We start from the raw sequence: 14,472 nt of genomic DNA, 5'->3' as shown, positions 1-14,472 counted from the left end.
ATCTCACTAATTATTCTCTAGTTACTAAGCAAGTTGGGCTGCTTGTTGATGAATATTACTCTTGGTACAACATGATTATGAGATCGCTGCACATATGTGGAAGTATGTGGGGTTAAAAATGAAATTAGTCGGAGTGAAATGTTTGCTCGGCCAGTAAAAGAATACGCCATCACAGTCCCACTCCATATAATCAATCATGTTCTCCAGGATATGTGAAGTATTTAAACTCTGCTTGGTCCATGAGCCTCAGTCCAACTCCCACATTATGAAATGAAGTAGTCAGCAATAATAATTGATTGACCTGTTATTCTTATACATTTGCACTCTCCATTTTATCAAATGAGCCTCTTTAGTTAATGAGAATTGATCATCAAATAGCTTGATTTTTCATTATGCCTGCTTATGACATGAAGCTATAGATCCAAGAGAGCTAGAGACCAAGGGTCCGAAGACACACAGAAACCCTTGAGTTGATTTTTCACAAGGTAGTAGTATAATAATAAGCGTACAGACTTTAAAACCTTTAATCAAGGCAGGGGTTCATTATGTGATTTGTTCAAATGAACGGCAATATCTGAAACTCTTTACATAACCCGGCCAGCTGAGGTTTGTCAGACTCTGGAAAGTAGAATGACAGTTCTGGTGCTGGAAGTAAGGAAATAAATGTGGGAACAGGAGGAACTCGTTCAGATTTGATTGATGGTGTTATCTGTGAAGTGGCAGGCTAAGGAGTAAGCTGTCTGCTGCAGTGATAAGGCGGTCGTTATCAGAACCAAATTACACTGAAGGCTACTACACCGAGCCTTCCTGTCTCCTCACTGGCTCACTGGGAGAGCGTCCAAGACCAGAGCCAGCGGTCAGCATGTTGTCAGCTGTTGATGAATTGTCAGTAATATATTGTCCAATAACAGTGGGTCTATTTCCAGGGCTACAACTCAGTCAGTTGTACCCATTTGCGTCCAGGATTAAAGGAAATATGTTTATGTAGTGAGGTAATATAGGTTTTCGTGGCTTTCACATGGTCAAAAATAGGACATTTCACACACTTGTGGTTTCTCCAGAAGTTTGATTAGGATGCTTGAAGGTAGCTGTAATGTTTAAAGAGGCTGCCAAAAACATGACAAAACAAAAGCACAGTGTTTTTTTAATCAATGTAGCAGTTAGCGTGTTGTCTTTGGAATAACATTGTTGTTTCTGTTCACACTGCAGTACAGCAACACCAACTTATTCTTTTTTATGGGTGCTGGTACAGAAACCAAGCTCAGTTCAGACATACAGTATGACATTTCTCCAATTTTAACACTATAATTGCACAATTAAATGTCGATTGAAGGATTTCTTTCCCTTACCTTTAGGACTGTCTATGTCTGACATAAATGTGACTAATATTTTACTTAAACTCTGTACTTCTACTTCTGAATAAGTTGGTGTTCCAGATATTTGTTTAAGCCCCCACATAGTCTATTCTACCTGATTAGTGTGGTTGTGAACAGACTGTACTTGATCGTCCTGACTTTCCTGTCAGCTTTAATGTATCTGTTAGTGCAGGATAACTTAAGCCTTTGTCGCGCTAATTGGTGTATGGCGTTTGGTGACCTCATGAAATTCCCATCATAGCACCGCCCGACATCAATGTAAGCAGACGTCTAATCGACAAAAACAGGTGTGTGTGTGTGTGTGTGTGTGTGTGTGTGTGTGTGTGTGTGTGTGTGTGTGTGTGTGTGTGTGTGTGTGTGTGTGTGTGTGTGTGTGTGTGTGTGTGTGCGGGTGTTTTAAAGGTGATTCTATAAATCTATTTCTGCCTGCTAGCCCAGATAAGTGCCACCAGGCAGGCGTGCTTTGCAGGGGCGTCGGACTGGGGGGAAAAAGGGGGACTGAGTACCCAGGGCCCTCATGTGAGGAGGGGCCCAAAAAGATGCTAGAATGAGGGGCCCATAGAACATGTCTTTCTACAGGGCCCAGAATTTTGTGCTTCGCCCCTGGGGCCTTGGTCGAGACAGGGAGCCTGTGGCATTGGAAGCTTGGTGACATAGTGACTTCGTGGGGGTTGTATGACCCCTAGCTAATATGGTATAGCTTCGTTACCAGAATAATCAAAAACAAGCAGGTGATGTTTTTTTATTTTTTATTTAACCGTTTCATTTGATTTTTAAACAAAATACAAAACATACAATTTACAACACATTTACAACATTTCCTGAATATGCCGTAGGCCTTGGTTGTCAAGTCAGGGACACTTCCTTAGACAAAAAATGAAGATAAGATGAAATAATAACCATAATATTTATTAAACTTGGACCCAGCTTGTTATGTGCTTATCCATCCTGTTTAGGATTACTGGAGTACTGCGTGGCTTCTGCTTGGTGTACACCTGTGTTAAGGCAATTTCCATCATCAGGTTTCACAAACCGCACTCAGCTTGGCCTCCTCTCAGATAAACAGCGACATCTGTCTTCTTATTTGTTTCTTCAAACATACTTTTCTATGTTACTTCATATTCTATCTTATTTGCATTATTTTAGCAGCTGTCTTTCTGGCAAATATATCCCAGCATTGACGTTATTACTACTTACTACACTGATGCTAAATGCTTTTCTGTCTAGTGAAGCACTGATTCACTGTGCCTGGTGGGTGCCACCCCCATTCAGAGCAGACTTTAACACCACCATGAGCAACAACAAGACAGACTGTGGAAATGCGTAATTATTGTGCTATCTCAACACCATATCCGAGCATATTGACGCAGAACAGGGATTTGGCATAAGGAAGCACGTTTGCCCAACTTCTGATAGCTGGGACACTGAGGAAGTTACATCAGTCATACTTTCCATGGACGTTAGCAGTTGGTACCGTAAACACACCGGCCATTCCACAGTGCTTTGTGTTTGCAGAGGGAGGAGTGTGCCGTTTAAATGTCCTGTTTGTGTAACTGGAGACCAGAGCCTAGACATCAAAGTTGGTCTATTATAGCCTTCAGGCCTGAGCTCATAAGAATCCCTAATTTATGGTTGAGCAACTAACAATGCATGTATAAAATTGACATCCTAAAAACACTTGAATTTGATCTGACACGTAAGCCGCCCTGTGATCATGTGTTCAATGGATAACCAAATCAACCTGATATGGTTTGTGTTTCTGTCAGCAGCTGGCTGTGGTTCATCCTCACTCTGGGAATAGTAATCCTGGCTTTTCTGTGGATGTACGTTCTGTTGTCTGCTATCCAGCACTTTTTGAGAGTGAAGGTGGGATTACTGGGTGTCATCTTGTTGATTATGTATCTTTGTCCAGTCACTCCAGAAAGCAGCACAGCGGAATTCATTAACACATCCTCGCAAAAAAAAGTGGCGAGTGGCATTGGAAGCTTGGTGACGTAGTAACTTTTTGCGGGTTGTATGACACAGCTAATATGATAGCTTCTTTGGTTCTCTCCAAGGTTAAGGACTGTCAAGATGCCGTGCATTTCCATGTCAAAGGTCACCAATATTGCTCTGTGCTTAAAAGCAATGCATGAATTTACTTTGCCTTGTCTGAAACTTAGCTTTTCTAAATGCTGGTGTCTGAGCCCTTCTGTAAATTCGGTTGCCTCTCTGTTGGTTATGTTTTAAGCTGTGGTCAGTGGAAAGGGAGCCACAGTACCCTTTCTTTTCCAAAACCCTATTTACGGCTTAATCTTTCCACAGAATATGTCTTTTAATCCTTTTTGTGGTCAATTCCAGCAAAGTAGATCACAGCCTAATACACCCTAAATCTGGTAACATTTGTTCTAAAGGTATAAGGCTAGGATGGAAATCATCAGAAGCTTAAAACTAAGTTTAGCAATACTCATAACAACCTGTTACCCATCACACACGCTGATCCCATAAACCTGCAATCATGTCAAATGGCATATTATTATTCCTTCAGCGAGTTCTGTGTTAAACTGTTTTCCATTCGGAGCATAAAGAAACTCTCCCTCTCAGCTGGCCGGCTCACGGTCCACGCTATTGGATATCTCTGTAAAGGTATTGGCTCTGTAGTGTAAAGCAGAATGGATCAGCATAAGGATGCTGTGTAAAAAGTCTTAGCATGCAGGCCAGTTCAAATGATTCAATCAAAAATGATTAAGGGATCCAAAGAACCCAGGCCGAGTGGCCCTCGGTGGCTTGCCAGCTCTCATGATGCACTTTCATGCTGTGCCGCAGAGGAAACACAGAGCTGTTCATTTTTCAAGCGGAGACAAGCATCTCAGTTTAAATACACAGTGAAGCTTTTTATTCAAAGGGAGGGTGGAAGGTTTGCCTGGTCAGTTTAAGGCACTGTTGATTAACATGCAGCATGCTGACAAGAGAGTCACACCAATGACTTAAGACTCAGAGAATGTATAAGGGTGTGTTTATGCACATTAGTCAGTCCACATTAATCAGAGCCAGTCAATGCTGAACGATTTCTTCAGTCTCTCCTACCTTTTTCATGATATCCAGCCTCTTCTTAGACTAGCCACAACCACAAACACTTTCTTTGATTTGCTACATTTTTATTATTTTCTACTGATTATTATATATTATTATATATGATTATATACTGAGTAATCCCAAGAGAAGAAATATCACCTGAGCTACTGAGCATATTTCCCCCTTCTCCTCTCAAGCATCCTGCATATGAGCCACTGAAACAACACTGACTCCCATCATTAAATAACCTCAACACAAATACTTTCACATTTGTATCTTATTCTTTAGGTCACTGAACGTTTACTATTTTATGCATGTGTTTGTATATAGAAGAGTTTAAATGGAGCCTTTTTGTGATATTTGAGGATATTATACACTACCACCTCCATTCAGCTGATAACAGTAAAAAGGTATGCAACCAACTCAGACCTATTTTATGTTATAGGTAAGACTAACAGCATTAGCTGACAAAATATAATAAATTTTGTGAGTGTGAAAGTCACAGCATCAGTTCACTTTTCTTCCACCGAATCTCAAACATTTAGCCAAAGGTTTGTTGTTCTTTTGGAATCTGTTGATTCTGTGATGAACTTATCCCAAATGCAAACAGCCATTCAAATGCTCTGTGACGTCTGTCTCTAAACTCAGGTTCAAAGACAGGTGGTAGACTGCTGTCAACCTTCAACGGCTCTCTGCAGCTTTATGATATAGTTTAGTATATCTGGTTTACACAGCCGACTAGTGCAAACAGACACTGCTCTTGTTTGGCATTGTAGTTAGGAGCTTCTGTAGTTTTGTATTATCTGTTTGCTTATTTATTCATCGCCTTGCATATCTAGACTTGTCCTAGACTGGAAGCAAAGTCAGAGATCCAAGACTCTTTTTAGAAAATATAGTGCAAGATGTTATTACGCTGCATTCACAAAACCTGTTATCTTTATAACAAAATTTGCTATTGATCTGACTTGTGGACCTTGATTTTAAAGATGTGTACTGTACCTTATTACAGTGAAGAACATTTTTATCCTCAACAATTGGTCTTGTCATGGTTTTTTAGTAGCACATTGTGCTGTTGTGATGCAGTTTACCATTCAGGCTAATCTCTGCTCAGTCTCTGTGGCAGTCATGGAGCCTCGCTTCTGTCTATCTTCCACCCGGGTAAGAGGAAAGGAATGCCTGTGAGTCGCAGCGTCTGACAGATAGGCGCCTGTTGACCTATTTCATGCCCTGACAGTTGGACAACAGGAAGGCCAGAACCACAGACTACGTTTTCTGTCCCTCCTCTCCACTTCCACCTGACTGAAAAACTGCACACCACATTTCCTGTAACAGACACAAGGGAAGACAGAGGAGTGGCAGCGAGAGATTCCCATCCAAAGCTTTTGTTTGTGAGGATGACGAAGCCAGTGCGTCATTTTAGGTGCCAACTCTCTGACTCTTGACCACCTGCAGTCATAATTTCATCATGACTCCTCACCCATGACCCTCCTGTGCTGTAAATTGAAGGCTCAGTGCACTTTGCTCACGATGCACTCTGTCACCTCTTGGCTGGCTGGCAGGCAGGCTGCAGTTAACTGGCTGGTGCTGGATGCCATCCAGCCACACGGCTCTCGCTGTGATTTGAAAGCTTATCTTCATTAGAGAGAAAGACAAAAAGAAGCCAGCACAGTGCATTACTGTGATCAGGGAGCTGACTTCCCATGGAATAACTGAATGCCTTTTGGATTACTGGAAGTCAGTCTGTGTAATTCATTAAGATAATTAGTTAATGTAAACAACCCACTCATTTCATATGCTCAGCCTCCTCAGTCACTGAGACATTGAATATAAAAATACTAATTTGTGACAATGTTCTCTTGTCATTGCGAGTGATTTTCTTTTCTTCCTTCAAAACTGGTATTTGGTGGTACTTACACTTTGCTATCATGAGAGCTAGACTGCTATGAGGATTTATTCCCTGCTAGAGGAGGAAAGCGCCTCAGTGAGCAAGTTAACGGCCCATTCAGCTCCTTTTCACAGATTTATTGCTTCTCAGAGGTAGCTATAAATGGTCCTGGACCTTAGCCGGCCTACATCAAGGAAAGCACTAAATTAAGACTAAGCTAACTCTTAACCACCTTGGTCTTGCATGTTTTAGCATACCTACAGTAAAAATAATTATATGTGAAGACCATAAATACAGGTTATTGTGCTCTCTAAAAAAACAGTCTACAAATGTCACTTTATAAGATGTGTGTGTCCTAATTAATACCACACAGTAGCTTTACAAAAATTCCACACCCGCTATTGTTTTGGCTGAATAGTCAGACTGCTGGAATGTAGTGTGTGAACTTTGTGATGAGGTGGACATTTTATTAGTAACTTTATCCCTCTCTTCTTTTCTGCCATCGTTAAGAAAGAGGTTGATGTCAATGTCACTCTAAAGGCTTTGCAACATCAGTCCAAAAAACTTGATGGCTGTGTTAACTGTTTTTTTTTTTCTTTTGTTACTTAGTTCTTTTGTCTTTATTGTATTTGGCTTGGTTTTACACCGAATAAATTGTTATCCACCAGCCACACATGTAGATGCCCTTCTTTCTGTTTCCTTTATTCATCAAGCGAAACATTAAGCAGGCAATGTGATTTACAGCAGTGCACTGCTACATGTTAATGCACGTACCCACATTCTGTCCTGGCAGTGTTTTACAGGTGGCCACTAAGCAGCTCGGCTAGAGCAATTGGAGGTTAATTGCCTCTTTCAGGGACGTCTCAACTCTGGTGTCTGAGTAAGAGAAACACTTCTCTCAGTCTCTCTTTCTCCACTCTTCAATCCAACATCATCATTTATTTTAGATTGTTCAAAATGGTTGTCAGATACATTTAAGAGACTGAGGAGTGCCATTTTCAGCCACAAGTTGACAACTTTAGGTGTCAGTGGTTTATTTGAAGTCTCCTCCTGCCCTCTTAAGTGTCAGTTTAAGTAGAATCTAATCTCAAGTCTTTTTCTCCTGGCAGAGCCATGCACACCGCTGGTTCTGTGTCTGGCAAAGTGGGCACTTGATGATGTGAAAATTGAAATAATAAATTTTCTACTGCCGCTGTGTTGGTCTTGGAAACAGGTTGCCTCACTGGGGTGGTATTTTTTTTTCATCTACTAGAGACACACTGATACACTGTCAGCGGTGGTCAGTATCGGCTCTATAAAACAGTATTGTTTTTGGTCTAATATTATTTTAATAGCCAACATTTGGCCAACTGTGGAATTGATGTTTTTATAATCTTTCTTTCTGGGAAAGAAAGACTATAAAGAGGTTCTCTAACTGTTTGACGCTGTGTTCTAGTGGCTGTTTCTTCCTCTTTAGGATCCTGCTGTCTGTGCTGACTCCTGGCATCCAGACTGGTGTCATTTCTGTGTGCACATTAAGCAGCTGTGCTGATGTCAGAGGTGGGCGATCTAAAGATGAGAGAGAGTTCATGTGCTCCATCTGGGTTTTATTCGCTAAGAGCAAGAGGAAAACTGAATATGAAGGGAACAGCAAATGAAAGGCTGTCCTACAATCCCACTCCTGGCATCACTCATCCTCATGGGAATGGACTGATCTTAATCACAGCAGACTTTTCTCTCTCTCTAACAAGGACCTAAGGTCCCTGTCTTTATTGGCACCTATAATAAGAATGTGACAAGTAGCCATGAAACAGGCGTGAGGTGTTTTGCTCTTTTTCTGCCCTGTTTAGATGTTTAGAAGTTTCCTGTAGTGCATAGTAAATAGTCCTTTATAACACCCAGTGCTGATTAAAGCTCTATTTATGGCCCTGCGTTAAATCCACGCCGTAGGTACGTGTAGATACAGACCCTACGCCGTAGCCTGACGTGCAACTCTCCAAAAATGTAACTGTGCAGATCCACCTGGCCTTGCACCGCTTCTGTCACGCAGCACTCCACTTTATTCCTATGGGTGACGTCAAGCGGCTTTAACTTTGTATTCCGAACGAGCCGCCATGATGGTTGCTTTTGAAATTCGGGAGTAGCCAGACACCACGTGACGCGTTCGTCCAATCAGCTGCTGGTCAAGGGCGTGGAGCATCAACCATGGATGTAATAAGAGAACGGCGTCACGACACCACGCTAGTCAGGGCGTTTGATTAGTATCAAACAGTGGTTATGTGACAACTTTCTGCTTCTGAACTCAGATAAAACAGAAACTCTAATTATCGCCCCTGAAAGTCGTATCCCTGAGATAAAGCAGCATATTGGGGATTTAGGCTCGTCTGTCCAGCCGAGTCCCAGGAGCTTAGGTGTGGTTTTTGATTCAGCTCTGTCGTTGGATCACCACTCTAAATTAGTAGTTAGGAACTGTTTCTTCCAAATGAGAAATAGTTCTAAGTTAAGAACACTTGTGACTAAGGATGAATTAGAGATGATCATTCATGCTTTCATTTCTTCACGTTTAGATTACCGTAACAGTCTTTTTACCTGTCTGAGTAAGAATCAGCTTTATCGTCTCCAGACTGTTCAGAACTCTGCTGCAAGGCTTTTAATGCACATTAACAAAAGAGCACACATCACACCTGTTTTAGCAGCACTTCACTGGTTACCAGTCCAGTATAGAATTCAATTTAAAATCCTGGTCATTACTTTCAGAGCCTTGCACGGTCAAGATCCTTCATACATCTCTGATTTGATACAGCTACATACCCCCACCCGTAGTCTGTGATCATTAGGTCCGATGCTATTAGTGGTTCCCCGCACTCATTTTAAAACTAGAGGGGATCGCTCATTCCAAGCAGTGGCTCCTAGGCTGTGGAATGACTTGCCTCTCTCGCTACGTTGTGTGGATTCTGTCGAATCTTTTAAAAAGCAGCTGAAGACTCTGTTGTTCAAGCAGGCTTTTACTTAGTCCAGTGGGTTTTATGGTTGTTTGTTATGTTTTCTATTTTTATTTCAATTTGCTTGTATTGTGACTTCTTGTGTTGTATTGCATTTTATTGTGAAGCACTTTGCGATTTTTATCTGTGAAAGGTGCTATACAAATAAACTTTACTTACTTACTTACTTACAGGGGAGACACTTTGTTTCTCTCACTGTGACTCTAAAGTCGGTACTCAGGCCGAAGCTAAACACCGTCACTCTCTCTTACTCTCTCTACCACACACACACACACACACACACACACACACACACACACACACACACACACACACACACACACACACACATGCCGGCCCTGCTATTCTTTTAAAGAGTTACGCTAGAACTTGAAATATAAACCTCAGGCCACTTACGTAGGCTACGGCGTAAGTTCTGCGTAGAGCCCCCGCAGAAGCATAAATCCCACTTTAGTGTTAACATCTTCCATGTGACAGTACATCATTTAGTAGTGCATGTTGTCCTCATTCTGTCAGTCATGGCTTCACCCTCTGTGGAAGTGCACAGAAAAGTGCCTGTAGATTTTTAATGGCACACTGAATCTTTAGCAAGTGCAGCTCTGTCCGGTAGCAAAATTATTCTAACTGATGGGGATGAAGTGCTGCATTTGTTAATGTGAATTTAAATAACCGCATCCTTCCAATCCAAACCGGTTGGAGTTGTTCTGTTTAAAGAGTGGCTTTTAACTGAGAGCCTAATCTCACTGACATTCAGAACCGACACAGCCGAGTGTCATTCTGCCACTCTTCATTTCTATAGCCCCTGGTTTTCTTTAAAATCTGAACCTTGGTTGTTTACTCAACTCACTTTTAGATTATCATTAGCAAGCCCAACTCACTTTTTCAACCACAGCTGCACACTCTGGGAATGTTAAACGGCTTTGTACCCCAGAAATTGTGCCAGTGTTGGCAGCTCCTGCCACAATTGCGAGTTTATTCAATAAGGGGATAGTCTGTGCAAAGTGCCTATCAATGGCAGAGTACTTAAAGAACCCACAGGGGTATAGGATTTCCATTCCAAACTAGGCCATGTGTGTGTGTGTGTGTGTGTGTGTGTGTGTTGTAAACGTGTGCACGTGTTGCTCAGGGTGATGCGCTGTCTATCTCCGTACACAGGCTGTCTGTCTAGTCTCTGCTCCGTGGGTTTGATGATGATGTATGCATGTGAGAGACACAGCGCTGTCTTTGTCTGTGCACTGCTTAAGCTGCTTTGTGCCTGAATGCTCCACGTGCACAGGGACCTTTTGTCATCCTTTGAAACAAGCAACCCCCTTGTGTCCGCATCGCTGTTTGCTGATGATTGGAAAATAAACAATAAAACGTTTTCAAGCAGCACCCTGCTCACGCCGGGCATCAGTAAATACTCTTCATATTTTAGAGGTCTGGAAAAGGCTTGCGCCAGCGACCCACGCTGTTGCCTTTTGAAATGCCACAGTTAAGCTCTGCTGCAGCGATGAATGACCACAGACAGTAACAGACCGTCAGTGCCAGGCAGATGCTCTGTTGTCCAAACAGAGAACAATATGTGAATAGGGTACGGTGACCAGAAACTGCTGAATAATACAAGCAATCTGAATGTGACACACAGTCCATTCAATTAGTGTCATTACATGATGTTAACAAATCCATGATCCCAGCACGTCTGTACGCTGACTCCATTAACCTTCCCTTTTCAAAGTCAAGCCTGTTGTGTGGTAATTCTACTGAGAAATTTTTATCTTTGAAAGAGTTTCCTGACTGTACACTGGAATCTCTGTTGTGTCACCGCTGGCACCACCAAGTGGATCTTTGGCAATTTAATTAATCTAGATGCATTTTTCACTCTCAAGAGTGTATCTGATGTGACAATTCACATTGACTGTGCTAAACACAATTAGTTGATTTGGACTATTCTGTTAATGCTTGCATTGTTTTAGTTTTTTTTTGTAAAGTTTGCAGATATTATAGCAATGTTTCCTTTTTAATCAAACCAGATATTAATAATGTAGTTTATTTTCACTTTTATGCTGCTCAGTGGTGAATGTAGGAAACGGTTATTATCTATACTTATTAACAAGGTTTCAAGAGTTTAACTTTAAAGTGATATTTTAATAGTTGTATAGTTTGGCATTTATGATGCCTTTATGACTCATGGTCTACGAGTCAGTCTGAAGTGTCAACTGAAATGAAAACCTATTCTTACATTGTATTTAGAGTTGTGAACGGTCGATGATAAATGCTGATTTGACCACTTGGGTACTTGAACACTGTTTCAATATGTACTTGTGTTTTGATCTGTGTTGCAGGTGCACAAGCAGCCAAGAAGTCTGGTATCCCAGCTCCTAGAGAAATCCCTTCTACCATTACAAGAGACCGCATCTCTCTGAGGGACCAGCTTAGGAGCTCTACTACTAAGAGGATGGTTTCTAGTGCCAGCACTTCCAGCCTCTCCACTCTGGCAAAGCAGACACGTAGCGTAACCAAGTCCCGCGGAGATGCAGAGGGCCAGGAAAAGGGGCTTCTGGAGTGCCAGGTGAAAGAGCTGCTGGCTGAGGCCAAGGCCAAAGACTTAGAGATCAGCAATCTCAGGATGGAGTTGCAGCGCTGCAAAGGTAAAGCCTCCACTGCTTCCTCTTCATCCTCACCCAACGCTGTCTCATGGCAAGAGCCAGCTGCAGATGGAGAGCAGGGACAGGTGGCGGAGGCCCTTGTGCTGGTCGGGGAGCTGAGGGAGAAGAACGGCAAGTTTCAGAGAGAGCTGGCAGCGCTTAGGGAGGAGAACCAGGCACTGAAGGAAAAGCTGCTTTGCTTGGAGGCCTCTCCTGTCTCCAGTGCAAACACAAGCAGCCCCTCCAAGCCTTTGGTGAATGGTCTGACGCAACAGGACAGTCTCCCTTCTTCTGCCAGCCCTCTCAAAACCTCTGTCTCTTCCAGTTCTGACATCACCAAGGACTCGCCATCACCGGACTCCTCAGAGTTTGAGAAGATCCCATCGCGTTCGGAATCAACGAGCAGCGGTGTCAGCGGCGAAGCCGTAGTAGTGGGGGCAAGAGGGCGGGATGTGTCAGTGCAGAGCCTGACAGAACAGATTCACAAGATGGAGGAGAGCCACCACAGCACAGCTGAAGAGCTGCAGGCAACTCTGCAGGAGCTGGCCGACCAGCAGCAAGTGGTGCAGGAGCTAACCGCTGAGAACGAGCGTCTGGCCGAGGAGAAGCGCCTCCTGCAGACATCGCTTCAGCAGCAGAGAGAGCGCCTGGAGATGCGGGCCCAGAAGAACGAGGCGCTCGCTGGCCGACTTCAGGAGCAAGCCCAGGCTCAAGCCCAGAGGGAGGAGGAGCTGAACAGCCAAGGGCCTCGGCTGGCCGAGCTGGAGCAGAGGTACGCCGAGCTGGTCGAGAGCTCGCGCTTCGAACGAGAGAAGCTGGTGGACATCCAGCAGCAGCTGACAGGTAGGGCTGTAACCATACATCCATCTGGATCCATATATATATCGATTCAATGATCCACGATCCAACATTGTCGATGCACATTGAAAATATCGATACGTATTTTCTGTAAGATGCCCCTTTATTTTAGATTCCCACTTCATATGTATTCTTTTTATTAAAAAGAATAGTTGTTTTTAATTAAAAGGTCTGAGAGAGCTCAGTAATTAAATTGTCAAATCATATTTTAGTTGCTTTTTTGAGTTGCTATAAACATAACTGTGTTAAATGGGTGTTAATGATATCGTCTCATATCGAACACAGGCCCCTGAATTGAATCAAAGAGAAATTGTACCATGACAGACTTTAAGATATCAGCAAATATTGTTGTCCAAAGAATCAATATAATATCGTATCGTGATTAAAAAAAAAAAAAACGTGTGGTTTACACCCCCTAATGACAGGCAGCCTGCGGGCATTGGAGGAGGAGCACCAGGAGGCCCAGGGCCAGGCGCGCTGTCTTAGGGAGGAGATGGACAGGCTGCAGGCCCAGCTGGACAGAGAGCTCCGGGCCGGAGGTCAGGCAGCACAGGCCGCAGAGGAGCAGAGGGCGACAGCAGACTCTCTCCGACTGGAAAACAGTCGGCTGAAAGCGCAGGTGGACATTGAGAGGCAAAAGGTGGGTGAGCTGAAGGCTATGCAGAGTGCCAGTGACAGCACTGAGATGCAGAACCTGCTGAAAACAGCCCACTCTGAGAAAGACAGGCTGGAGGTGGAGCTGACAGAGCTGAGGCAGGAGGTGCTACAGGCCCAGGCCGAGACTGAGCATGTGCGGTCCACAATGTCCAAGGTAGGACGGGTGTAATGTCACTCAATTTCTTGGGATTTATAGTATATAGGATTCATTGCACCTAACATATATCTACACTATAAAGGGTATACTGAATGTTAGAGATATTTAGCTGTTTAAGAAATACTCACATATGGGAACTTTCAGAACATGACAAAAGGAATTAGTATTTATCACCGAATATAACACCTTGTTTGTTTAGCTATATTTGGAGATAAATGTTGTCGTAAAGATTCAGATGAATTTATTTAAAGGTCCCCTATTGTAAAAAGTGAGATTTCCATCTCTTTTTTTTATTATAAAGCAGGTTGAGGTGCTATATAAGGTAACACTTTACTTGAATTTTTTTTTCAACATTACAGCATGTAAACAAGTTCTAGTAGAAACCCAAAATACAAGTATGAACCTGAAAATGAGCATAATATGTCCTCTTTAGAGAATGTCTCTGCACAGTTCAAACCTTTTCCGGGATTTGAATCGAATGTGACTCAGTGTTCAAACTTTTGTTATGTTCATTAGTTGACTTGTGTTTGACATTAACTTTCAGGAATTCCCTAAAGAACAATCTCTCCATCCACATTTACTGTAAAATATGACAAAGTAAAGCAAGAAGTTCCCTCATTCAGAAACAGTCAATAGATTTTTGTTCAAATTCTGTACTTGCAATGCAGTCATTTCTTAAAGGTCCCATGACATGGTGCTCTTTGGATGCTTTTATATAGACCTTAGTGGTCCCCTAATACTGTATCTGAAGTCTCTTTTATATAGACCTTAGTGGTCCCCTAATACTGTATCTGAAGTCTCTTTTATATAGACCTTAGTGGTCCCCTAATACTGTATCTGAAGTCTCTTTTATATAGACCTTAGTGGTCCCCTAATA

At 42.6% G+C, this 14,472-nt stretch overlaps 1 protein-coding gene across 7 annotated transcripts in view; it reads left to right on the top strand.

Moving 5' to 3' along the window:
• Positions 1–14,472, top strand: part of specc1 (sperm antigen with calponin homology and coiled-coil domains 1) — a 90,158-nt gene that overhangs the window by 32,691 nt on the left and 42,995 nt on the right. For all 7 annotated transcript variants that reach the window (XM_039776806.1, XM_039776807.1, XM_039776810.1 and 4 more), the window contains 2 exons: positions 11,621–12,766; positions 13,207–13,592. In XM_039776806.1, coding sequence (XP_039632740.1) covers positions 11,621–12,766; positions 13,207–13,592 — 1,532 coding nt within the window. The remainder of the gene's footprint in view (positions 1–11,620; positions 12,767–13,206; positions 13,593–14,472) is intronic.

This window comes from Perca fluviatilis, chromosome 16, assembly GCF_010015445.1.
Source record: "Perca fluviatilis chromosome 16, GENO_Pfluv_1.0, whole genome shotgun sequence".
NCBI classification, from domain to species: Eukaryota; Metazoa; Chordata; class Actinopteri; order Perciformes; family Percidae; genus Perca; species Perca fluviatilis.
Note: the sequence above shows the minus strand (reverse complement) of the source record. Positions and strands in the feature narration are given on the sequence as shown.